General features: G+C 37.4%; 1 protein-coding gene across 1 annotated transcript; it reads left to right on the forward strand.

Moving 5' to 3' along the window:
- Positions 1-3,497: 3,497 nt before the first annotated feature.
- GABRA6 (gamma-aminobutyric acid type A receptor subunit alpha6) lies at positions 3,498-25,412 on the forward strand. The gene is made up of 10 exons (XM_058848695.1): positions 3,498-3,535; positions 3,686-3,804; positions 4,046-4,113; positions 5,309-5,529; positions 5,632-5,714; positions 6,295-6,438; positions 6,864-7,016; positions 10,235-10,494; positions 20,132-20,392; positions 25,322-25,412. The coding sequence occupies exons 1-10, from the start codon at positions 3,498-3,500 to the stop codon at positions 25,370-25,372; spliced, it is 1,398 nt and encodes a 465-aa protein (XP_058704678.1). The 3' UTR covers positions 25,373-25,412.
- Positions 25,413-25,723: the final 311 nt, after the last annotated feature.

The raw sequence follows: 25,723 nt of genomic DNA on the forward strand, positions 1-25,723 counted from the left end.
CATTTTCTAAACAAATTTCCAAATTGTTAGTTTAATTAAAAGCCCAAAGCACATGTTGCTGACAAGCCTTTTATAACATTTTCATTATTCTCATGAAAGCTTTGTCTACCAAGAACCATCTCTTCCTGTCTCCTTGACTATTCCTTTTTAAAGTGAGCTCAATTGACTTATAAAATTCTAATTTCCAACTGATTTTCTCAAGACTGGTTTGATAACCAGTCTCAATAGAATTTGTTGGTTTGATCCTCTCTGATAGAGAAATTTGTACAATTGATAGTATGAACGTTTCATAAACAGAACACAAATACAGGAGTACACAACTTATTGGTGCAGAGAATTTCAAAACTACTGAGGAGGGAATGTATCTGTTTCACTCTTGAAAGTTTCAAATCCACAAAAAGAAAACATTAACTGAAAGTTCGAGAAAAATTAGATTTAAAAATCCATCCAAAGCCTCTTTTAGGTCCTGAAACCGTCTAGCTCTGGGACAGTAAAGTCCCTTCTACTGCCTTTACTATGCAAAGGCTGCTTTTAACATTTTAGAAGGTAGGCTGCAATATTTTGAGTGGCTTAGAGACTTTTTCTTAATGTCTTTGACTCTAACTGCAAATTTCTTATGAAGGATATTATCATGTCATTTTCTTGCAGGGAAATCCCATACTGAAATTACACAATTTATTCAAAGACTGCATTCCACTGCCCAAGTTTCCTGCTTTGCCATCGGAGATCCTTGCTGCCATGCAAGAATTGCTGGTCTAGACTCAGAGGTGAGATAATAAGAGACAAGCAGGGGAGTCCAGAGAACGTCCCAGACTGGGATGTATCCCAGCTTGGTCCAAAAAGCAAATGTATTAAACTCCCTCAATTTCCAGGTAAAGGGGGGAAAAAAATTTCTCTATCTCTGACTCACATCCAAATGTACTCCTAGTGAATAAGACAAATTGTTTATGTTTTTGCACAATAGGAGTCTAATTTGGAACAGGGTGTTATTGAACAAAGGGCAATTGACAATTTTGTTATTAACAGAAAATATGTTTGACATAATTCACAACAAAACAAAGTGAAGCAAAAGAAGTAAGGAGTGCTTGGTGGCCCCATGTAGCACTGGCCTTTTAATACTCAGGAGATGCTTATTAAAAGAAGCTGCAAAAATAAACCTTTTAAAAGAAGACAAATTGTATGTGGTCTGTTCAGCTGGGGGATGCTGATGGGGACACAACATATGCTTAATTTTATAAAGTTAGCTCTTACACATTTTATGAGGGAAATTTGAATACTCCTGTAAATATTTTGCCAAGATGTTCTTTCCTTCATTGAAAAAGGAAAAGGGCATTATTCCAAAAGGAGATGCAAGGTAAAACATGGAAACCCTTAGAAGTAAATAAAGTGATCCAATGGGTCCAGAAAAATAAAAGAAAAAATATCTCTAAATTTTTAAGTGTATTTACATATTTAATATTAATGGCAGCATATTTACAAAAAATGGATATTAATGATGTTTACACTCTAAGTACAGTTTTAACATTCTGAGAAGAGTGATGCACACAACTCAAACATGTCTAAGATCAAACATATATGAAAAATGGGGTAAAGTTCCAAGTGGTAGATTTTAATCAAGACCAGAGAGACCATAACCCCAAAGGGTTCTGATTTGTAGAATTCCCTATTCTTCTTTTCCCTGTTCCACTTAGTATTTCATACAAACCTCTGGTTTTTCATAGATGCAATAGTATTGTCTATGAATAAATGAATGCAGATAAATGGTTCTGGATATCAACAAAAATCCTGAGCTATACCAACCCAAGATGAATCTTTGGAATATTCAGAGAGCATTTCCAGGGATTCTCAGGAACTGATGTTTCCAACTGTTAAAATGCAGACCTGGAGCTCTGGCATTATGCACAACCCGCCTATGTGGATTATGTCACATTACTGCCCATGACAAAGGGGAAAGCGACTCAGTGATAGATGTATCCTGTATTTTTAATTACATCATTGAATTGTCTTCATTTTGTAGCATCACAGTCTCTCTTAAACACAAAACTTGAGCACAGAACCCCAGTGTCGGTCTTAATCGAGTTTTTTTCCTGAATAAACACATGATTTTCCTAATCTTACGCAATTTTTTCCATTTCTTGATAATTAATATATTTTCTTAGAAGCTGGTAATGAAAGTGAGCTTTATGCAACAAAAATATTATGAAAACAACTAATTTATTTTGGTGTATTTATTTGTCCCTCTGTATTACCATGGAAAGAAAATGGACCCAGTTCATTTGTTTATAGTGTAGCTAAATGACATAGGTGTTGCATCATTCCCTGTTTTTTTTGAGAAGTAATAAGGTCACAGAAAAAGCTGGAGCAGCAGCAACTTTTTTCCTTTAGGGCTGACTATATTAACACACTTGCTGAAGGAAGGGACAGTAATGATCCAGTCAGTACTTACCAGGACAAAATTAGTAATGATATAACCGCAGTGGTTTAAAAGTAAGGAGCTCCAGTTCTAATGAAAGTCCTGGTAATACCTTGGTTTAAAGTCTGAGTGAAATCTGTGCGTGTAACCCTCCAAAACAGCTAAGTATTAAAAAAAAAGAAAAAAGAAAAAAGAAAAAAGAAAAAAGAAAAAAGAAAAAAGAAAAAAGGAAAAAGAAAAAAAAAGAAAAAAGAAAAAAGAAAAAAAAGAAAAAAGAAAAAAAAAAGAAAAAAAAGAAAAAACCACCCCCGCCAAAAAAACCCCAAAACAAACAAGCCAAAAAGCCCCAACCAACCAAAAAACCAAAACAACCCAACAAAAACCCCAAACAAACAAAATAAGAAAATCAAACAAACAAATCTAGAAATCTGAACCAGAACCAACTTTTAGTGTTCAATGTCCAGATCTGAACGTTTAGATACTGGAGATCTCTGTACAATTCTGAAGAACTGATCAACAGGAAAAGTGTTGAGAAAGGTTAAAACCCCCCGTAAATTGTAAACTGTAGGGTTCCCCCCCTCCCCGCCAAAGTTCTAATGATGTAGAAGCTGCATAATAATCTCCATGTGAACCATAAACATAATAAAAGCTGAGGCCATTTCTAACATAATCTCTATCAGCAAGATGCCAGAGCTTTTCCAGATTTCCTAACGGGTCCCTGCTAATTCCATGCCAAAACTAGCAGTGGATTTCTTCCTTTTAATCTCCCCTAATGCCTTATTCGATTATTGTCACTGCTCTCCGACCGCGCATCGTCCCTTCAAACCCTAATTCCCCCCCTGGAACAGTCAGATGAGGCTGAACGGCGGTGGCGGATCCAAGGGACACGCACGGCCGCGGACACCCCGCACGTCCCCAGCCCGGCCAGAGGCCGGCCCAGGCCCGCGGGGCCGCGCCTGAGGCAGCCGGGCTCTCCCAGAGCCTCACCCGGCCGAGCCCCGGGCACAGGGGAGGGATGAGCACCGACACCGGCTCCAGCTGACGGGTCTGAGGGCACCTGAGCGTCCCCGCACACACCTGCGGCATGGCTCTGCTGCTCGCCTGGACGTGTGTCGCTGTGAGGTGAGTGAGACCCCGCCACCACGCCGATCCCCGAGGGCTCCCCGCAGCCCGGAGGAGCGGGCGAGGGGCTCTTCCCTCCCCGCGCTGCCCGGGGCCTCGCCAGGCGCGACTCCGGCCTCGGGACTGACGGGGCCTCGCCTCTCCCCGCAGCCTGGGGACGGCGCTGGGGGACCAAGGCGACGGGGCGGACCTGTATTCGGAAAACATCACTCGGATCCTCGACAAGTTGTTGGACGGCTACGACAACAGGCTCCGACCGGGATTTGGAGGTATCGGGAGAGCCCCGTCCCCTCGGGGAGCCGGCGGGTGGGGAAGGGCGATCGGCGGCGCTTCGGCTGCCCCGGGCAGGAGCGGCTCGTCCCGCATCCGTGACAGGAGGGAGGCGGTGGAGCCCCAAAAGCGGCGGCAAAGCAGCAAAGCTGTCCCTGCCCCGCAGCCCCCGGGTCTTGCCCTCGAACAGGGCAGCCCCGCAGCCCCGCTCCTGTCCCAGCCCCTCTCCGTGTCCCGCAGGCGCCGTGACAGAAGTCAAGACCGACATCTACGTGACCAGTTTCGGGCCGGTGTCCGACGTGGAGATGGTAAGGGCTCCGCTCGCCGCCCTTGCTCTGTTTTCCCGGGATTCATTACGTTGGCATCTGAGTTGACCGTCATTAAAGCAGATTACGAGGCTTAATCTCTTTGACAATCTCTAGGGCCCAGCAGAGCAGTTTGGCCAGAGCTGCATACAGCTATTTCCCGGCCGCGCCAGCCGGGGCTAGACGCACACAGTCTCAAGGGAGGGCCAGGGCCATAGGTGATGCCTCTTTAACCTTACGAAGAAGATGTTGAGCAGCCGTGTCCCAGCACAGCTTTGCGGAACGCTGCCTTGTAGGAGGCAGCCGAGTGAGCAGCGGCAGGGAGATGGTGCCATCGCTGGCACAGCTGCCTCGGCTCATGCTGGGTGCCCCCAAACTCAGCCGCAGACTTGGGTGAACTCTGGCAACTACAGCAGTAACCCCAGGAATATATTAAGTCATGGAAGTGAGGATGGCATTGCGGCTCTCTTTCTAGATATTGACTTGGGCTGCTATTTTTGCCCTTGTGCACTCTCTAACACCATCTCACCTCAGCCTGAAGTCCAGGTTCCAGGCTGAGAGCTGGGGGCTCCAAGTACTACCAAAGTTTTCCCCCTGCTCTTTGTCAGTCTAAGAGACGGCATAACCTTGCATTCTTACAAAATTTGCCCTGGCCAGGTTTAGCTGTTTCCTAAGCAACTTCTGCAGAGAGCCCTTTTATAAAAACTTGTGAAAATATTACTAAGAATTATTGGAAAAGAGTCCCATCAATTAATATTAACTTGACACCATAATCCTACTGTGTTGTGACTCAGATCAGTCCTTTGTGAATACCCAAAGGAAGCTGCAGAAGAGTCACTGAGCATGTCTTTTTATTTCTGGCAATTAAACACTGATAGTTTGGTCTTGCACTTTGAAAGGTAAGCATTTGTATTTCCTTAGACCTCAGTCACTTTGAATTAAATTATTATCTATAAGAGTACAATGAGGGTTGCTTATTTCCTTATTCATGTCAAATTTTCTGTTCACTGATTCATTTGTAACTATTCTTCAATGAATGACTTTTTTTAGTAACTACTTAATGATAATAGGATTGGGTGTTTAAGCATTAAATGAAATGCTACTGACGTGTGTTGGTTGTCTCATGGAGTTATTGTCCCCACAGCCACTTGGGACTGCAGACCCCCATGCAGAAGTCAACCCTATTTCTTTTCCATAGGAATACACAATGGATGTCTTCTTTCGTCAGACATGGACTGATGAGAGGTTGAAGTTTAGTGGGCCAACTGAAATTTTGAGACTGAACAATTTAATGGTCAGTAAAATTTGGACACCAGACACATTTTTTAGAAATGGAAAAAAATCAATTGCTCACAATATGACAACTCCTAACAAACTTTTCAGAATTATGCAGAATGGAACTATTCTTTACACAATGAGGTGAGAGCTTTTTCTTCTGTTTTTGGTTGACCTGTATTTTTGATTCTATCAGCATTTTCCTATATTCCATATTTTTTCATTATCTACAACTATGTATTCTAGACTAACCATTAATGCTGATTGTCCTATGCGGTTGGTGAACTTCCCAATGGATGGACATGCTTGTCCACTGAAATTTGGAAGCTGTAAGTTTTTCTGTCTCCTTCAGTTTGTTCAAGTAACACATTTGGTCAGAATATCCTAAGATATTAGTGACATAGCCGAAATTTTAAGTTGTATTTTTTTACTAGAATTCTACTTTTTTCTCTGAGACTCAGGCCATTCGTATGGACATGGATTTATTCACTGAAGGGTGACTGTTGAAGCATGTTTTATTGTTTATTACTTTTACACTTCTGGTAGTCAAAGTTGGTCCTTCAACAAATCATAAAACTTCTGCTACATTTACTGTATTACATGTAATTTTGAAAATATGTAGTCTGTGGTAATCAATTTTGAAAATATTTAGTTGAACTGTGGGTATCAATGGTTATGTTTTATAGCAAATTAAGAAGCAAAAGCTAGTTCCTCTCAGGTCCCACCTCAGCCATTCTCTTATTGTTGTTTTTTATAAAAGATTTTTTCATTAATGAGGTTAGGAACTTAGTAGAGTAGGATGCATGTTTCTGTGGGCATTTGAACTATAAACGGGATTATTCTACTTATTTTTTCAATTGCTTATAAAATAAATGAGTAGTAATGGTAATTTTCCCCTCTGTTACTCAGATGCTTATCCAAAAAGTGAAATAATTTATACTTGGAAAAAAGGACCATTGCATTCAGTAGAAGTACCACAGGAGTCTTCCAGTCTTCTCCAGTATGACCTCATTGGACAAACTGTATCTAGTGAAACAATTAAATCTAACACAGGTAAGATGGAGCCATGTGGAAACTACTGGTGTTGTGGAACATCTTGATAATAAATTACAGGTTTTGTTTTTTTTCATATTGAATGAAATCAATTATCTTTTGACATTTTAAAAAGTAAAACCCTTGGACAGACTCTAACATTGTCTCTTTAAAGACAACTTTTCAAAACAGTCCCATCAAACACAGAATTTTTCATGAGATTATTAAAAATTACTGCCGCCACTCTACCCCAGTAAAAACATTACATAAAATGAATATTATTCTGCTTTGTTTCCATAAGGTCACTTTACCTTTTTTTAAGCAGCTTATTTTTATTATGCACTAGGAGGTCTGTGATTTCATCAGAACATATTATGTTTGGTTTAAGCCAATAATGTTCACTCACATGTTTCCAAAATAATGCTGACATACTTGTCTCTTGACAGGTGAATATGTAATCATGACAGTTTATTTCCACTTGCAAAGGAAGATGGGCTACTTCATGATACAGATATACACTCCTTGCATTATGACAGTCATTCTTTCTCAGGTGTCTTTCTGGATTAACAAGGAGTCTGTTCCAGCCAGGACAGTTTTTGGTATGCTGCATTAAGGTTTTTCAACAGCTCAGCATCACATCTATCATCATTCATTCATTCATTCATTCATTCATTCATCCATTCCTTTATTCTTTTCATTACTTGTTTGTTTTAGGTGAATATTCACTCCAGCTGCTCTATTTCCATCTGCAAAGGAAAATAGGCTACTATCTCATTCAGACATACATTCCATGCATCATGACTGTGGTCTTGTCTCAAGTTGTGTTTTGGATCAACAAAGAATCTGTTCCAGCAAGAACCGTGGCTGGTATTTGTGTTTTCCTTTTTGTCATTCATTTCATTCACTGTATTGAATTCATTGTATCAATCAGATACTGTAATCCAGGGAGGATTACCAAAGGCAGCTAGTAGGTTTCAATCAGCAAAAGTAAATACTAAAGTGGAACCAGATGATAGTTAATTTGCCTATGAGGGTCAAAATTCTTGACTCAGAATTTCTGGTTAGCCAGACTTGTTTGTTATGATTTTCAATATATTTTTGTATGCAGGAAGGGACAATTTCAAAGTAAATATCAACCTCTTCATTTTTTAAAGCAGATTTTTTTCCTGTGGATTTATTGTCTTGTGAAACCAATATGAGTTAAAGCTTTAAAAGTTAAAAAAATCACATGGGATGGAGTTATTATCTGATGTAAGGTACCTCATCTAACACTAATTTTGGAGTGCTCTCTTCTCCTTGGCTACAAAGAAATCTAAACAACTAACAAGAGCTTTAAATGGATAAAAATCAGTGAGATGAATAATATCCCTAGCACAGGCTGAAGTTATAATAAGAAAGATGTATCCATACTGCATGGCAGGGCCTTTTTTTTTCTTTCCAGTGATTTGAATTAACAGTCTCAAAGCTTTGAGTCTCCTGGTTCGTACATATAGATGAGGTTTATATTCCAGATATGATGCTACCTGATTTGGCCTCATGTTGCATCTCTGGACTGTAGAGTTGCATCCTCTACATTTTGAGAAAACATATTTGCAACACAGTGGGCATGGAAGGTAACTGTACATGCTTGAGGAGATGTGCAAGTAGGTCTGTAGTCGATTTGGTCATATATAAACACTCCAAACTCTGCAATAACAGCTCTTTGGAGTTGTACTGAAGAGTAACATGGACCTGAGAAAGCATTTTATGAAAAGAATAAAATAAACACCTTTCTGTATTGTGGAAAATAGTGATGTTAGCATTTTAAAAGAATATTTCAATCCTTATTCCATTTGTATTTCTGCCAGGGCAGTCTGAATTTCTAGTCCTGACTCATTCAAAATCCCATGGATTCTGAATACCTTAATCTAAGGAAAAGTGAAAATTCCTTATGACTAAAAATGACTTCAGGTCTTTTTTAGTGAAAAATAAAAGTTTTAAAATGGAGAAGGTTTAAATTGCATCATGTTGCAAATACTTGAATTATAATTTTCCACTTTAACATTTAAGTCCCAAAACTAAGTTTGAGAGAAGAGGAAATTAATAGTAGAAAAATAACAATGTGCCTAAACCAGTTTTCAGCACAAAATAATTTAAGGACTTTGTTTACCTCCAAAATGGATGCCAGTTATCAGATTTCAGTGTTTGCACAATTTTACATATTCTTCAAAATTTACCAAGAAGTGTTCAAAGCGTAAAGACAAGGGTAAACAGTCAGCAGTTACACAGTTTACCAACTGTAATTTGGTATTCAGTTTGATGAAGTAGCTTTCCACAGTGTAGAGAATTTCATCAATATTCACTCCACACTGAGAGAATTTTTATCTGTATCTGTAATAGAATAGAATATCTATTTCTAATTTAAATTCCTGCTGCAGTAAGTTTTTATTCAGACACAGAATATATCAATTTTATTACTAACTAGCACATGGACAGATTCTAATCCAGTCACACATCATTTCAAAAAGGTTCATTCTGGACCTTTGAAATTGAAATACATCTCTGTATAGTTGTATTCATATTATGAGTCTGGCAGATTTGGGAGAAGTAGAGATCCTACGTCTTTCTATACCATCTCCTATTTGTATTTCATTAAAACATGTTAAGTAATGACATTGGGATGTAGTTAACCTATGACAGCTGGCAAGTCACATCATGTGAAAGAGTTGCAGAGAAACTGAAAATAATGTCACCCTCTCTGGATGCTGCAATATGCTATGACACTGCATCCTTTCCTCTGAGCATCACTCATAGCATATTGCTTCATCAACTCAACATGACCATTACAATATGACATTGTATCTTTTACTTCGCCACCTACCCTTTCCCAATAGCAGAAAATAGGAGAAGAGAATATTCTCCACCTTACTGTCTTTAAATACCCACAGTTTTTGCATTCTAGCAGGCAGAACTCTAAGTAAATATGAGTCACAGAGGCTTGTATGTAAATGATTGAGTTCTTGCATTTTTTGCTTGTATCAGGCAGCAGTAGGAAATCAGTATATTTCCTACATTATTAATGCTGTACACTCCAACATAGAAAGAATAAATTCATGAATTCATGTGAAGAACACCATGGGGTCCATGAGCTACATGACCAGATTTACTCTGTGAAAATAGATAAGCAGCTCTAGAGAAGTAGCTTTTCTGTCCTTCCCTATTTGTAACTACAGGCACTTTCAAATCAAGATACACTTAGTGAATCTTAAAAAATGTATCCAGTGATTAAAGAGAGCAGCTCAGGGGACCAAAGCATTATTACTTGAAATGTTTGGATTGTGCTCTGACTGTTTTCAATGTAGAATTGGACTGATTTAGTGAGCATTCTGTAAGCCATGATCTGCCTTATCCAACAACAGGAGAAAGGAGAAAGGATGACTGTTGGGGACTGACAACATGTGAATCCAGGTTTCTGCCAAACATTCCACTTATGAACCCCACAAGGAAAATCTCCTTCGTATTTTGAGCCTGGATTTTGTTACAGCCATGTTTATCACAGTTCTAAGAAGCAGCACCACATAGAATGTTGTTACCCTGCATTTCAGTCTGCTCAATGCATTAAAGAAGTTTTTCCAGACCTTTTAGATGCTGAATCCAATATACATGAGTTATTTAAGGATACAAAATGCTTCGAGTCTTGTTGGTTAGCTGGGATGTAGGATGACAGCTAAAATCAAAAAGGGTGTTGTGCTTTGTTTCTTTTCAAATATATGAATTTAAGAGTAGCAGGGCTGAAGCAAAGTTTTAATGCCCCCTATTTCCTCTTCTTGTTTTCAAGGAATCACTACAGTTCTCACGATGACCACTTTAAGCATCAGTGCTCGCCATTCTCTGCCCAAGGTGTCCTATGCCACCGCCATGGATTGGTTCATAGCTGTGTGCTTTGCCTTTGTCTTCTCTGCACTCATTGAGTTTGCAGCTGTCAACTACTTCACCAATCTCCAGACTCAGAGAGCGATGAGGAAGGCAGCCAGGGCAGCAGCACTGGCAGCAGCACTATCAGCAGCAACTGTACCGGCAGAGGACGAGATTGTCTCGGTAATTGCTTGCTTTTCTGATAATAAGCATCATATAGGAACAGGCAGATGAAGTAGTGAATGCAAAACAATATTAAAGTGATCTTAACCTGAAACAGATTACGTAACCAGATTGTGTCTGTTTATAAAAGACATTGTTCTGATTGAAGAAAATGAAAATACTTCATTTATTTTTACTGTTTATTTAAATTTGCAATATGATTTTCTGGAGAGGTGTTTATTTGGCAAGATATTTAAGGAAAGCCATTCAACTGTTGTCCTTGGTACTTCTCTTGAGCAATGCTGTAGGCAGTGTGGTAAGGCAGCTGTGGTTCCCAGTAAGTCTGCAGAATTTGTGGGACAGTGTACAATGGAATGAACATGTGCATTGGCCAGATGATTATGGAATCACTGTAGTACAAGGGTACAGACCATAAAAGAGTCATCTGGAAGATGGGTAATTAGCCTTTACATAAAGTTTGCATCTGTTACCTTTATGAAATCCATGTTGGTGTAAGCTTGAGAAAAAAAAAGCCATAAATGAAGGATAGGTTTTAGTACACGTGAAAGACAGGAAGTCATTCCAGTATCAAAAAACCTGTCAGAATTGCTTGCAAATTTTACTCTGTAAATCTCATGCTAAATCATGAATACTGTCTGACAACATATGTTAATGTATATATATCACTATGGCCTTCTTGTTTCAAAATCAGTTTTACTATCACCATGATTTCCACTTTTAGAGAAATAACAGGATTTGAATGACATTTTGGAAAACCTCTGAATCTATAATTGAGTAAGGGAGTCAATCTAAGAGATGCCCATATCAAGGCAACACCTTACCCACCATATAGTAATTTTTCCACATTTGCTGATAAATAGCAGTTAAAGTTACAACATTTAAGTACTTTCAAACTATTAAAATCATAATTGATAAGTTTTTTCTGACTCTTTTGGAAGACAAGCTATCAGAAAAAAACCAAAAAAGTTCACCTGGTTTAATATAGCATGAAGAAAATATTGATAGCTACTACATCTTGAAGAGGAACGATGGCTTAGACCTGTCTTTCACACACCTCCTTATTCAACTTTGAGTTAATCATAAGGTTTACTAGAAAGAAAAAAACAAAAAATTGCTACTTTTGTTTTTATGAAGTTCCTGCTGAGCACTAGGAAAACAGTTAGACTGACTCTGCATGTCCTGCTGGTGCATTCACAGCCACTGCTGTCACCTCCCTCACATTCCCAGTCTCAGGAAAGCAACTGTTCCAAAAAATAATCTTCTGCTTCTGCCCAGATAAGCTAAGAACTTGTTCCTGAAGATAGGGCTCCTCCAGATATACATGGTCTATGAATCACAACAGAACAAGCTAAGCACCAAATATAAAATTTCTGTTGAACAAATGAATAAAAGATAAAGAAGTTAAAAGACTCAAATTTCTTATCAAGGTCTTCAGCCATAAATAAACAAAGAGCAAACTGAAGACACTTCCTCCTGTTTTGTAAATATTAGCTTGTTATTATTTCCAAGTAAAATCCAGAAAAAAAAAAAAAAAGGCATCAAGGAATAAAATACATATCTAGGAAGCCCCCTGCACCAATCTGCTCAAGAAAATTATTGACATCTAGCTGACAGCATACAGATTTAGAAGAATGTTAAATCCCATAACATTCAGGTCCTAAAGTAAACTCGGTCTCTAAAGCAGCCCTCAATGTCCACAAAATTCTACAGACCTGATCTTGCTCAAAGCAAGACAATCATTTTGAAGCCTTGTACGTCCACCACTTTTTTTCTCCCAGGAGAACTGCAGTAACAGAAAGATCAAACTCAGTGAGATCTTAAAAATGAAGGGTACTTAAAATTGAAGGCAAGATGATGTAGTAAAAAAGGCTTCTAGAAGAATTAGCTATTGGATCTAAAAGATTCCCTTCCAGAAGGGCATTCTGGGAAAAAGGGGTGATTATAGGATAACAGATTTTAAGAAGCTTTTCTTTTTTCATTCCTCTTTCCTTTTTTTTCTTTGGTAGAGATAAGGGGGAAGGAACTTTCGTACGTTGTCACATCAATAGATATAATGCAGTCAGTGATATAATTTCATATGAAACAGACCTGAAGTGTCTAATTTAAATTAGACAAATCACACACAGGCTGATTGCATGAATGTATGACCATTTCCTCAGGACTGTCATTCTCACTGAGCCTTGTGCTTCTATAGCTACATTACTGGACCTACGGCAGTTATTTTTCAGTAAGGCACACAGCATACTCAGTTTCTTTCTTAATGTAGGTTTAGGAGGTCCTTCCTGAATTCCCAATTTACTCTTTGTTTCCCTGTATTCCCCAACTTGTTCCAGTTGTTTGCCTCTAAATCCTTGCAACTCTTTTCCTTCTGGATTTTTTTTTTTTTTTATTGCTAACAGTGCCCAATTCTTATTCTTTACCTCTGATAATTTATCCTACTTTTCTGTTCTTTTTGTCTCTTCTCCTCATTTTCTCTGCCTCTCTTCTAAAACTTCCAAGTCACTAGAAATAAAAGCTTAAGAGAATCCATATCTTACACATTATTTTTAGAAGTCTGCTTTATTTGATTTTAAAAACATTTTTTCTTCTCCATACAGTGTACTTTGGTGCCTTTTCTTTTCTAATCTATGGCTTTTTTTCTTTTTAATTTATTTTTACTCTTTTAGTTAGCATAGTAAAATTTTCCATCTATTTTGTGATTGTAATATTTTTATGTGTGATTTTTCAGTGCATAAAAGTTGTGATAATTTTAGGTATAGGTATATATATATGTATATGTATAGGTGTATACATATACCTATATATATTAGGTAGAAAACTGTGTCAAAAATGCTATCTTTTGCATTTTTAGAAGTCAGCTGATATTTTTACATGAGGGCTTAAAGGTTTACTTGGTTTCAGAGAGTCCATTTGTAAAACTAAGTCAAATGCACTTCAGAATTTTTATGGCTGTACAAACGCCAGCGGAACTCTGCTACCAGCACTGACACTAAGAATAACACACAGACTACGTGTTTTTAATGATCTATTATTTTAACTTGCCTGAAGAGAGGATTAAGGAAATCATGATGGGAATAACCTTAGGATGTCTGAACTAGTACTTTTTGAATGAGAAGTAGACCCAGTACCGTATGAGAGAAGCCCAGGGAGTTTGGCATAAACGGGTTAGGTATAAAAAAAAATAGAAAAGAGTTCCAAAACAGCCAGTTAGAAACTTTTCCTGTGTGATTAAGGGCCTAAAATCAAGATAAACATATCTACAGAATATATTCTTTCTTTTTTTTTTTTAATTCTAGATTAAATGTTTCTTGAAAAAAAAAACAAATTTAAAATATTATAAAGCAACCTTCTTTCCTCTTCAATTTAGTTAATTTTATTTAAAATTTTGCTTTATTCAAATAAACTAAATTCTCTGAAGCAGGTTTTTATAATATAGCCAAAACCACTGTATTCTCAGAAAATAAATATGTCAGAAGATTAAATTCTGCTCTACTGTAGAATGAAAGTAGGAGAAAATACTGCAGCCACTGAACTGTAGTGGATTCAGTAAGAGAGATGAGGCTGTGACCATGTGCTCAGCAGGGAGATGAGAGATCAGCAGGCCTGGGCTGACTCCAGGAAAGCCTCTCTGTTTACCTCAGGTAACTGAGGGCAGGATTTGGCTTGCTCTCTTCATCAGCTGCAGGCAATCCCTGTGTGAAATACAAAACTATGGGTGTTCCACTGCAGAACACGATGGCAACAAGCTGAGTATTCATCTGGACTCTGACACAAACCTGTTCTTACTCCTGTGGTGGCCAAGCTGGTTTTAGCACGTCAAAACCAAACATCTTATACTTACACATATACAACCATGATGGCATTCAGCTTTTAAATACATTTCAAATGTGTATTTTCGATATCAGTTGCATTGTTTCCTCTTGAAAGCTTTCTTTTCCTAGGAAGATCCAAGTCCTGGAAGTTGCAGGGGAAGGGAATTGCTGATAGTGTATGGAGCACAACATTTGCAATAATGCTGTGTGGGATAGTCAGGGAGTAACCCCATGGGTCAAAAGACATCCTTTCCATGTGAGAGGCTACATGTAAAAGACAAGTTTACTGCTCTGTAACAGCTTGATTATGGTTATGTTCTAAAAGACCTCATGTTTTAACAGAAATCAGCACAGAGCAGTGAAATACCACTGGGAGAGCTTCCTTCTCCCTCCAGTCTTGTGTTTCAAAACAGAAAGGATTCTTATTCACTTTTACAACCCTGGCCAGCTGCAGAGCCGCCGTATGTCACTGGTATAGAGGATTTAGTTTCCTATAATTATGTTGGAATGTATTGGGTATATTTAATGAGTATCCTGGTATAACGGAGTACTTGTATCTGGATCATCAGCCACCCTTTAGGTATCATCCTAGAAACAGCTACATGCTTTAAAATCTTTACTGAGAACATTGAGGCCTAATCCCAGTACTTTTTTTGCAGGAGGGTAGTGAGAACAAAATAAGGTAAATTTAATTATAGGGAAAAAACATATGGACAGACACTGACAGATTTAAGAGCCAAATGTGGCTTTGAAAATTTAAATCTGTTTAATGTAAAAATGTATTTTGACAGCAGAGAGGCTCTGTGCCAATTATATGTTCTTTCTGGCATGCTACAAATAACAAACATTAGGAAGAAACTCTGCCATAGCACATTCCCATTGAAAAGAGAATGACCAGGGTTCCAGTCTCTGCTCTCCTTACTGCATATCTGGTTTATATGACAGCAATTTTAATACAATGGGCATTGGGTAGTTTTCAGTTATGCTTCCTGACTATATAGATCTTTAGATTTTTCCATGCAAAATAAAACAGCTCTGAAGTAATAAGGTAACAGCCTCTTTCCCCTTATTCACCGTCACCTGGTGTTTAGGCTATATTCTGAGAGAAGTAAATTTCAGTTCCTGGAGGTTAAGAAAGAATTTGAACATGGTTTTACCGTGCTCCAAGTGAGTAATTTAACCTAAGTGATTTAACCCTTTTACTAGGGTAGAAAATTATGAAAAAAAGTCTTCATGTTTTTCCTCAGTGTTTCTAGCAAAGGTAACTTAAAATTTCTAAAGAGATGCATAAAACTAGGCCTATTAATAACTTCTAAACTATATTCAGCTTTTGATTATGCAGGACACTCTTTATATCTATAAACAATACACATTATTTGTAATAGACATTTTTTTTAATCAGATCCCACAGATGAGACATTCAAAGAAGTGTTCAAATTAGGGTTTATAATGAATCTCTGCCATAGAGGGATACTGAAACTGCACAGAACTGTATTGTATGAGGTTCCTTAGTACATGGCCAAAAGATGATACATACTGTAATGAATTTGCCTGCTGGAAAGGGATGCATATGGATTATTCAATAGCTGAGGAGAGTTTTCACAGATCACCCTGGTGGATGTAGGGGCTAAACCATCTTTAACACCCCCATTTTGGAGATAAGTCACTATCATGTGCTGTTATGTCTGTGATGGCTGAAATTACTCAAACTGTATCTACTAATAAGCAGAAGCAAAAAATGTTACATATTCAGTTAGGCATTCTGCCTTTTACAGACGCTAAGTTCTGGTTCCAGGTTGGTTTCTGTGTGTGTTTTAGGAAAGTCCAGTGTCTTTAAACAAAAAAAAAACTATGAAGAAAAGAAGAAACAACACATTATTTTTACCTAAACTTTTAGAGTTTATTCTCATGAACCTCTTTTTACAGCATTGCTAGCAGGAAAAGGAGATGTGAGTAGAAGAGAGATAAGGAAGGACATAGAGATATTAATTTGTTTAAAGTTAGCCACTATCTGGGTTGCATATATAAGAATTACTTATAAACTGATAGTGAGAATATGCATTTGCAGTACAAAGCAACAGAGAAGAGAATTCTACAAATATGAATTACAGAAATCTCTTGAGGGAAAGAAACATAAGAACAAAGTGCATTCATAAATCACAGTTAGCATGCAGGAAAGCCTAAGAAAGAGCAGACAAAGAATCCTGTTTACTCCAAGGTTATGTGTGCTGTATATTTTCAGATTTGGAAGGCAAGAAATTTGGTGAGAGCCTCCTGAGATATTCTGAGTATAAGCAAATTCTAATGTTACTAAGGAGAATTGTGAGAGAGCAGAGCTTTATACACAGGATGAGAGTGCTTTGTGAGCTTTCCAGGGGATGAGATAGCTTGGCTGCAAAAGCTTAATAAGAAGTCAGACTATACCTTACAGGCTGTCTACATACCAGTGTTTGTCTAGCCCAGAGTGATGGTGTCTCACATTAAACAACGAACTGGCAATCTGTTCTGTGTCACTGCCTACTCATACAGAGTTGCAAGTTTAATTGCCTGATGGGACCAACATTCCAGATGAGTGAAAGAGCACTTCTCTGAATCAAGGTTCAGTAACTTAAGAAAATCCATTATTTCCTTACGACACAGTGTGCCATGCCTCAGGCTTCTTGTTCTTGCTACTTGTAGAACAGTCCTTACTTGAGTGATTGGCTTTGTGAGCTATGCAAAATAGGCTATTCATTTCCATTTTCTCTCTGTCTTTTGTTAACATTTCATGATGTTATTGTATGTAATCTTTGTCAAAAGAAGAAGTTAAATCTACATATAATGGACAAATTACTGTAGCTGCATTTTATGTTAAGAGTAAGTGTTCAGAACAACTGTAGTAAGAAATTATATGGTCTCCTCACTGCCTCCCCTTTTTGGTTTATCAGTGAATTCCAATGAAAAATATGAGTTGTGGTTCTGGGGCAGCAGTCTGGTCTATAAACAACTCCCATGCTGAGAAACATCCTCATTACACATCTGAGATAAATTTGGACTTAGATTTCCATATCCTGAGTAGGGATTTAGAAGAAAATAGACTTAACCCTGAGTTCGCTGTTATGGGGACACAGGACTGTTAAAGAGAGTGTAAATAATTTAGTCAGGGTTTTTCTTGAGATGAAATCAAATTGAGATAATCCTCATACTTTAGCAATCTTCCTTCTATAGGAATGAGATTTAATAAATATAAATAAAATAATGACTAGGATTACACTTTTACAAGTGCCTATTCAGATTATCACAGAGGTTTTACTACCTCCACGTTCTAAATGTATTCAGTACTAAATGTCATCCAAAGACCATACACTACATCTTTTCCACTTACTATTAACTTTGTCACCTCAGCACTGTAATTCCTGATTGATGCTTGAATAATCCAGAATAGAATTTGACCTACCTTGTACCAGAATATTGTAGATAAAAAGGGCTAAGATTCACCTTAACATTTTTATTTTTAGGAACCACATAGTGCCCACAAAAGGTCATTATTCCACAGTAAATTGAAAAACAAGATACCTTATAGCTTGCACAGTTCTGTTCAAAGCAGGGCATGCAGGCAAAGTAGAACACAGCCTGAGTGAAAGCAGGAAGGCAGGCTCAGCCAGCCAGTCTGTTTATAGATTATTATGATTAGCGCAAGTGGACATGGATAACCCTCTTTCTGTTTCTATGACACATCTGTAGATCATCCTCCATTTAAATCTGTCTGTTGATTGCTGTGTTACTGGAAAATACAAAACTAAACATCTGTGTTCCAGATAGGCACAGAGCAGGAATGCTGTTTAATACCCATTCAGAACATGACACCAGTCATACAATGTATAGAGGGCAAATTGAAAGTAATGAGTGGTTTTAGGGGAAGAAAAAGGGCAATAGGTAAAGGAAACACATACAGAAAAAGTGCTGTTTCCCTTTGGAAGTAGATGATATTCTCTTCACCTTTTATTTAGACTAAAATCAGCTGTGAGGAATCCATCTCACCCTAATTTTAATTGGATATCAGTCCATTCATTCATGAACAGAACTTGGCATGCTGTTGTAGAAATGTCACTTGTTCTGATTCTTGGACAGTAACAGTGACTTCTGTAAGGATAATTCCTGTTACAACTATTTTAAGTTAGGTGATACCAGTTGTGCTAGGTATGTCTGTTGTGTCTGTTATAAAGAAATTATGGCCCAAGAAGAATGGGCCATGTATAGCAGAAGATGCTTCCTTTCCTTTTAGTGATTCAGTCACTAAATCTGATTGGCTAAAATCTGTTCCCATGCTTAGAAGTCCTGCAAGATAAATCCCAAAAATGCTGACAGGACACTACATTTAAATCACTCCCAATGAATGACTTTGGAAATTGCCTATTTAATAGAATTTTTCTATCTTAAAATCTTTCCAATGTTAGTCTCCCATTTTACTATAGATCTATGTGCTGTTATGTTGCAATTTACTTACATCGTCCAAGACTTCCCTCATCTGCTTCAGTCAATTGGTCATCTTGTTCTGCTGACCAAAAAAGCTTTGTATTCAAATCCAAGAACATCTGTGTATATTGTGTGATTTTGTGCACAAGATTTTTCATCAATAATCTGGGAAATGAGTTTTATGGACAAAGTTTTAGTCTTAAGCTCCATATTAACAGAACATGACAGCACTTCATCTCAAAACAAACAACAAAGTCACTCTCAGCATCCTTCTGTATTTTCTCAGCCATCAGATGAATCTTGTAGCTGCTGCTATGCATCCACTAATGGTCATCCTGGGATATGGCAGTAGCTGCAAGGTTTTTGAATATTTCCTCCTATTTGACACTACTGTGAAAGTGGATAATCGATATCCATTAGAGCAGGCTTAGAGCCTCTGGCAGATCCTATTCCTAAGTCATTTCTGGAGAAAAGAACTCTATTAACTTCTACTCTTGTGAAAGTAAAATAATGGCAATGTGGCCCCAAATAAAAGAGATGTACAAAATGAATATACATGTTAGCCTAGTAACTAAGAGGTAAACTCTACATGTCCCTGAGTTCTGGCTGAATTTTCATAAGAGTTTTAATTCAGCTTTCTGAAGAGTAATTGGATCTGGCTGCAAATACTGCACAAAATATGGGAGTAATTTGGTTTCATTTCACCATAAATGAAAATAAAAATAGTCCCATTACAGTTAAGTATATTTGTCTTCAGCTGTATGCATGAAAGTGCTGTGGGAATTATGAGATATATTTAAAAATGAAATTTTATCCTAGAAAAAACAATAGGACAATTTAGCATTCATGTCTTCAGCAGCTGTAAAGTTAGTCCATTGCCTTTTGTGCAGCAGTTTTCTAGTTCTTGCATGGCTGTTTGACTCCATTCAGTGTTTACCAAGCTCATCAATGCATTCAGCCAGGGAAGACTGCACCTGAGCCAGCCTGTATTGATGTTTTGTTGAATCTTGATCCATATCTACACAAACTTCAATCATACCAACCTACTGCAATTTAGATACACCATTACCTTCTATTCCTTTTAGCTCTATTTTTTCTTTTTCTCTCTTGGAGCTTCCACTTAATACAATGTTAAAAATATGAAAAGCACATATTCTCTCATGGCTTTACAACAAAGCTTTAGGTCATAAAGATATATAACCTTCTGTACAGATGCATTATTTTTGTGATTTTCTGAGATTGCACTATAGCAGAGAATAAACAATAAAATCAGAAAGTTAAGTTAAGAGGTGGAAAGAAGTCTAAAGATCACAAAACCTAAGACTGTATCCAAATATCAGCTTTTTTTCCTGTTCTTTTTTCTTTCACAGCATTCTGACTCCAACTCTAACCTGAAGAAGCGAGTAAACTCCATAGCATCTCAGGCAGAGCAGTCTCCTGAGCCCAGCATAATATCAAATACTGCATCCCAGTGTCAGCCACTGTCTGTTCCTCCACCAGCCCCACCACAACCCCCAGCTATTGGAGGTGCAAGTAAAATAGACCAGTATTCCAGGATCCTCTTCCCAGTGGCATTTGCAGGATTCAACCTGGTGTACTGGGTTGTTTATCTTTCAAAAGACACTATGGAGGTGAGTAGTAAATTTTCTGAATACTCATCTATAATATGTAATGTTTACTTGGCCAGCATTATTTCAATTGTTCATTTACTGTTGCAACTCAGTTCATCAGTCCTTTCTGAGTAATACATTTGTTTGAATGCTTTCTGGAAAAAATCAGCTGTAGCACTCTGTACAATCCAGAAAGGCTGTTTGAGGAGGGGAAATGTAAACACTTCTCTCCAAACCATGCTGCACTGAGCAGAAAATGCTCTGTAAGACAGCATAGGATGTCATTCTTAGCAAACTAACTGATCTTAAATCTTCTATTTCCTAACCTGTTACAAGAAATGGTAGAAATATCAGTTGAAGCAAAGAAGTGAAAGAGGTAACTTTAATATCCTAAGGTTTTCTCAGTGAGCTAGTACTATAAGTCTCCCCAAAAAGTTTGTTATAAAGGATTAATAACTGCAGTATAAAGTTTGTGAATCAAGTGTCCCTAGTTTTGTACATTCCAATACATTTTCCTGTTTTTTTCATATAACTATACTGTTTTATGCAGATAAAGCTGAAAAATCTTTGCTTAAGTTGGTTGGAATCAGGCAGAGGGTGATTACTTCTTTAGCTATCCATGAGGTCCAGAAGAGTGCCCTGCAAATTGAGCATGTCTAGAATAATCAGTCAGTAATCAGTCATTAAACTTGTAAGTCTTTAACACTTTAAATCTCTATTTTTCCCCCTTTTTTGTCTAAATAAAGTTAATGGTGTCCTATTTCCTTGGTAAAAAATATATTCATTTGCCTTGTTGCTATAGAGTTTTGGATCTCACTGTACATTGCAGTCAATATGATTGGTACATTTGGTTTATTTAGGACAGCTAGAGAGATAATGATGGTATTTAGATAGCACCAAATGCACAAAGTCCCTACGTCAATAAAAACAGAGGCTGGAAATCTGGTATGAATGGGGATCAGGCTCTACCTTTATTTCCTAGATGAAAGGTAAAGCAGGCTGAGGGAAATCTTGTGGGCAGCCAAGAGATGTTGCAATTCCGAGGAAACAAGACAGTGCTGATCAGCTGATTGGTGGCACCTTACCTCTGCTAGAAGGCTGCTGCTCCACCAGACCCTCATTTCTGGTACCAGGATGATCTGGAAAACGCTGTCTCTCAGAGATGGAGCGTGCTGCCAAGCAGCTTCTGTGGAATTGTGAGGGCAGGAAGGTAGGAGACATTGTCTCTTACAAATGTTCCTGCAGATGTCTCTCAAGAGGTCACAGCTGCCAACTCCTGGCCATTCCAACCCTGCCCAGTGCTAAATTTAGCATTTGTGCCAGAGTTACTGATCCTGCTGTTAAAATATTGACTATGTGTGCAAATTAGTTATCTCAGTCAGAGAAGGGAGGTATTGAAAATGCTCATGTGTGATCATAACAACTTCTGTTTAGAGGCCAGCTCCTCACCTTGCCAAGACTCCAGTGATTTCACTAAACCATTCACATTTTGGATCTAGAAATATTTTGAACATACTTGCCATTTCCCTTGGTAGTGACGAAATATTTGCACTAAACATTGTATATTAATAATAACATTAGAACCAGGCTTTTAAAATACTTCCAATGTCTAGGACTAAGTGCTGAGTATAAATATTTTTAAATGCTACTGTGCAAGCTCACAAACATGCTCAGAAGCTCAGAAATTATGTTACATAGTAGCATTACAGAATGACAGAAACCCTGCAGCAAGACTTAAAAAAGAGAACAGTATTGACAGCTGGGGTGTTTTGAATGATGAAAAATATAAACAGTTGTGTAATTTTTGATTACACAAAATCAAAAATCAGTTTCTGATTTGTGTACTCAGTTATAACTAATAATAATTGTGATATATACTGTTAGGTTTCTAATTCAAATGTTATTTTACCAGTTGACACTTTTAACAACCAGGATTCTTTTTGCTTTAAAAATATATTAAAAATATGAAAGCTTTACATTTCAAAGAGAAGAGATACAAAATTTAGGTGAACAAAGCATGGTGAGCTTCAAGGGCAGCTAAACTTAAACTCTGGCTCCCCCAGGCCCAATAGATTTAATGTTGTTACAGTATTATTCTGCTTATTCATTTTAAAAAAGTGCATTTTGTCATTATTAGAGATAAAATAGCTTTTTTTAGTTACTTTTTTGAGTTCATGGGACTTTTTTTTAAAAAAAAAGAAAGAGGAAAATATCTAATTGATTAATTGAAATAAACAAATTTCCAGTACACCAGTTCTTGTAGTGCAGCTTTCTAGGATTTTTGTTAGTGCAGTTTGGAGTGCAGAGCATCATTCACCAATTCATGTGCTTAAACTGAAGAGCTATTTACTTTCTTTGGAGGTGCACAGAGAATAAATCAGGCCTTTCATGAACCTGTTTGTAAAAGCAGATTGTTAGCACTGGAATCAAAGGTCATTTTCATTTTCAACTCCTATCATTATTTTCTGGCCAGACTCTTCCTTTGGCTTTGAAGGAAGAGCAAGAACAGTTTTTTTACTTCATGTTCTGGACTCAGAGCCTCAGCTGGGATGAGAAGCCTTGTAAGTGTAAGGACACAGAGTTGGATGGAATCAGGAGCTCTTTTCTAAGCTGTTTGTTACTAGTTTGGTACAATACTGAGCAATTTTCTTATGGCTTAAATAATGAACCATACGTTACAGAAATGAAAAGGTCATTTTTGTGTATTGCAACTGGTAAGATTTATGAGGACTTTGGGGACTGAGTACTTTTCAAAGTGCTCCTTGGATAACTTTTTCTTCCCCTTTCATTTAATAATTTTCAGGTTAATCACCTTTACTATACATGTAAACTAAGAGTATGTAAATTACACAGACGTTTTTTATTTGAAGTTTGTATAAAGAAGAAGGTGTTTTTAATAAAATGTACACCTTAAAACATTTGAATGTTATCATCATAGACTGGTTTGGATTGGAGGGGATCTTGAAGATCATAGAATTCCACACTCCTGCCACGGCAGGGACACTTTCCACTAGACCAGGTTGCTCCAAGTCCAATACAATCTGATCCTGAAAACTTCCAGGGGTGGAGCATCCACAGCTTCTCTGAGTAAACTGTGCTAGGGCCTCACCACCCTCACAGAGAGGGCAGCCAGGATTGGACAGGCAGCAGAAGTATCTTAGACTGAACTCTGTATTTATACTTCTATACCTACTGCATCAATTCAAGCTTTGCAAACCAGGAAGCTTAGTAGCAAACTTTCATTGCAAGATTAATATTTTTCTATATTTGAAATCAAAACAGCACCATTCTCCGAAGAAAAAAATGAAAAAAAAAAATCCAGTTAAAATTAAGTAGTTCTCCTGAATGCTTTTTATGCATGGATGGGGACAACATTAATCTTCTGGTCTTAATATTTTAATAAAGAGTTCAATTCACCATTGGAACAAGTGGGAAAACATTCTTATTCAATAGCAGTCATTCACCGTGCAACTTGATACATAAGATATTTCAGTGTAAATGGGTTTGCACTGGGGAGCAGCAATAGCATTGCAGAACAAAAATTGTATTGGTCAAAACAAAGAAGCTAAATTAGAGAAGTTCTGTGTCTGCATTTTGTTAGACTGTATATTGGTAGAAGCTAATATAACCAAAGGACTACAAAATGTATAAAATAACAGATACTGGTTTTTAGACCACAGAAAATTCTGTAAGATACTTTTAAGATAAGCCCCTTTTTCTCTCAACAGGTTTTATAAGTTAATGCTGACAGGTGCTAACTATAGCTAGTATATAGCTATACTATGCTATTTACTAAGAAAAAAATAATAATCAGTTACTCTAAGAGGACTTACTCCCTCTCTATAAGATCAATTAAATCAGGTGGAAGGTTTGAAGATGTGGCATTCCCATGATTTATACATGGGTGATGGAATTGGCACATTTCTATGGTTCATGTTCTTCTGTAGGGTACAGTAATATCTGCCATCCACAAGAAGCTCTCCACAGTAATGAACAGGACACACTTGTCCAAATTAGATAAGTAGAAAAGTTCTTGAAAGAAGAGCAAACCTTTCTGGTAAATGAGGAAAAAGATATTCTAGCTTTTTATTTTGTCATACAGCATATTTTGACTTTGTTTTCTGTTTTAAATCTCCCTGAGTCCTTGAGTGGAATACTAATTTATAACAATGACCTTGGTAGGTGAATTGCACACTTAGTCTATTTTCAAATTTTCTTGATTTAGAGTGCAAACAGTCCCCTTTTAAAGAGCTGCAAGTACTACCTTTGCCATATAACTCACTATGCATGTCCAACTACCACATCTTACGCAACTTATTTCTAAATTTATATATCTTATTTTTTAGATGTAACATTGTATTATGGTTTCTCATGTAATAATGCATGGAATGATGGAGTGAATCAACCTAGATAAGGAGATGATGTTAAAATTTTGATGATAAATTCAGAAAAAGAAGCAGAGGCCAGCTTTTATGTTTGGGAGCACAGGAAGATACAAAGTCACTGAATGGACCAGATTTGCTGAGTCCTGGATGTTATTTGGATGCAGAGAACATATCAGGATGGCTGGAGAAGATTTACATAAGTCAAAGATGCTAATGATGTCAGGTGGGGAGAAAAAAGAACAGAGGAAGAAACGAACAGGAAAAGCATTTAGCTTCATTATATTGATATTATAAGGCTTGTAGTGCATGTCGTTATATCATTTTTTAGTTTAAACACTGGAGAAATAAAGTTTAGGAGGAACAGTCATTGCCATACATAGTTAAAAATGGAGCTTTGATGATCCAGGTAATGAGCATCAAATTCTAAGAGGATTTTCCTTGTAATGCAGTTCTATTTTGAGTCTGCTGAGAGAGTTAGAAATCATGAGGGTTTGTTGGTTAACTCAGTTGTTGTTAACAGTGGTTAACAACCCACTGCTTAAAGCTCTCTAAACTTCTCTTCCAGTTTTTTGAACCTTTGGCAATGCATTTTCGAAATGACCCTCAGCCCAACTGAAGAACAGCCCAAGATTTCAAGGAAATCACTCAAGGTCACAGAGGACTGCAGAGACTCCAAAAAATTTGTCTGTCCAGAGGTGCTCTTGGTTTTCAAATGGAATATTTTTATTGGACATTACCTGGATGCAAATTCTGGACAAATCAAGGGCTGCAAACTGCTTAGGGTTCTAATTAAGATTTTGTCAAGATTTCTTACAATGATTCTACTACAAAAGTTCTTGTTAAATTACTTGTCTAATTGTCAAAGGAAAGAATGTTTATTTGTTCTAAAACATTTGTAAACAATTGAATGTTTACATTTATATGAAACATCAATAAAAGGGTTTGGGTTTTTTTAATAGAATAAGGA

The sequence above is a fragment of the Poecile atricapillus genome, chromosome 13 (genome assembly GCF_030490865.1).
Source record: "Poecile atricapillus isolate bPoeAtr1 chromosome 13, bPoeAtr1.hap1, whole genome shotgun sequence".
Classification (NCBI taxonomy): Eukaryota; Metazoa; Chordata; class Aves; order Passeriformes; family Paridae; genus Poecile; species Poecile atricapillus.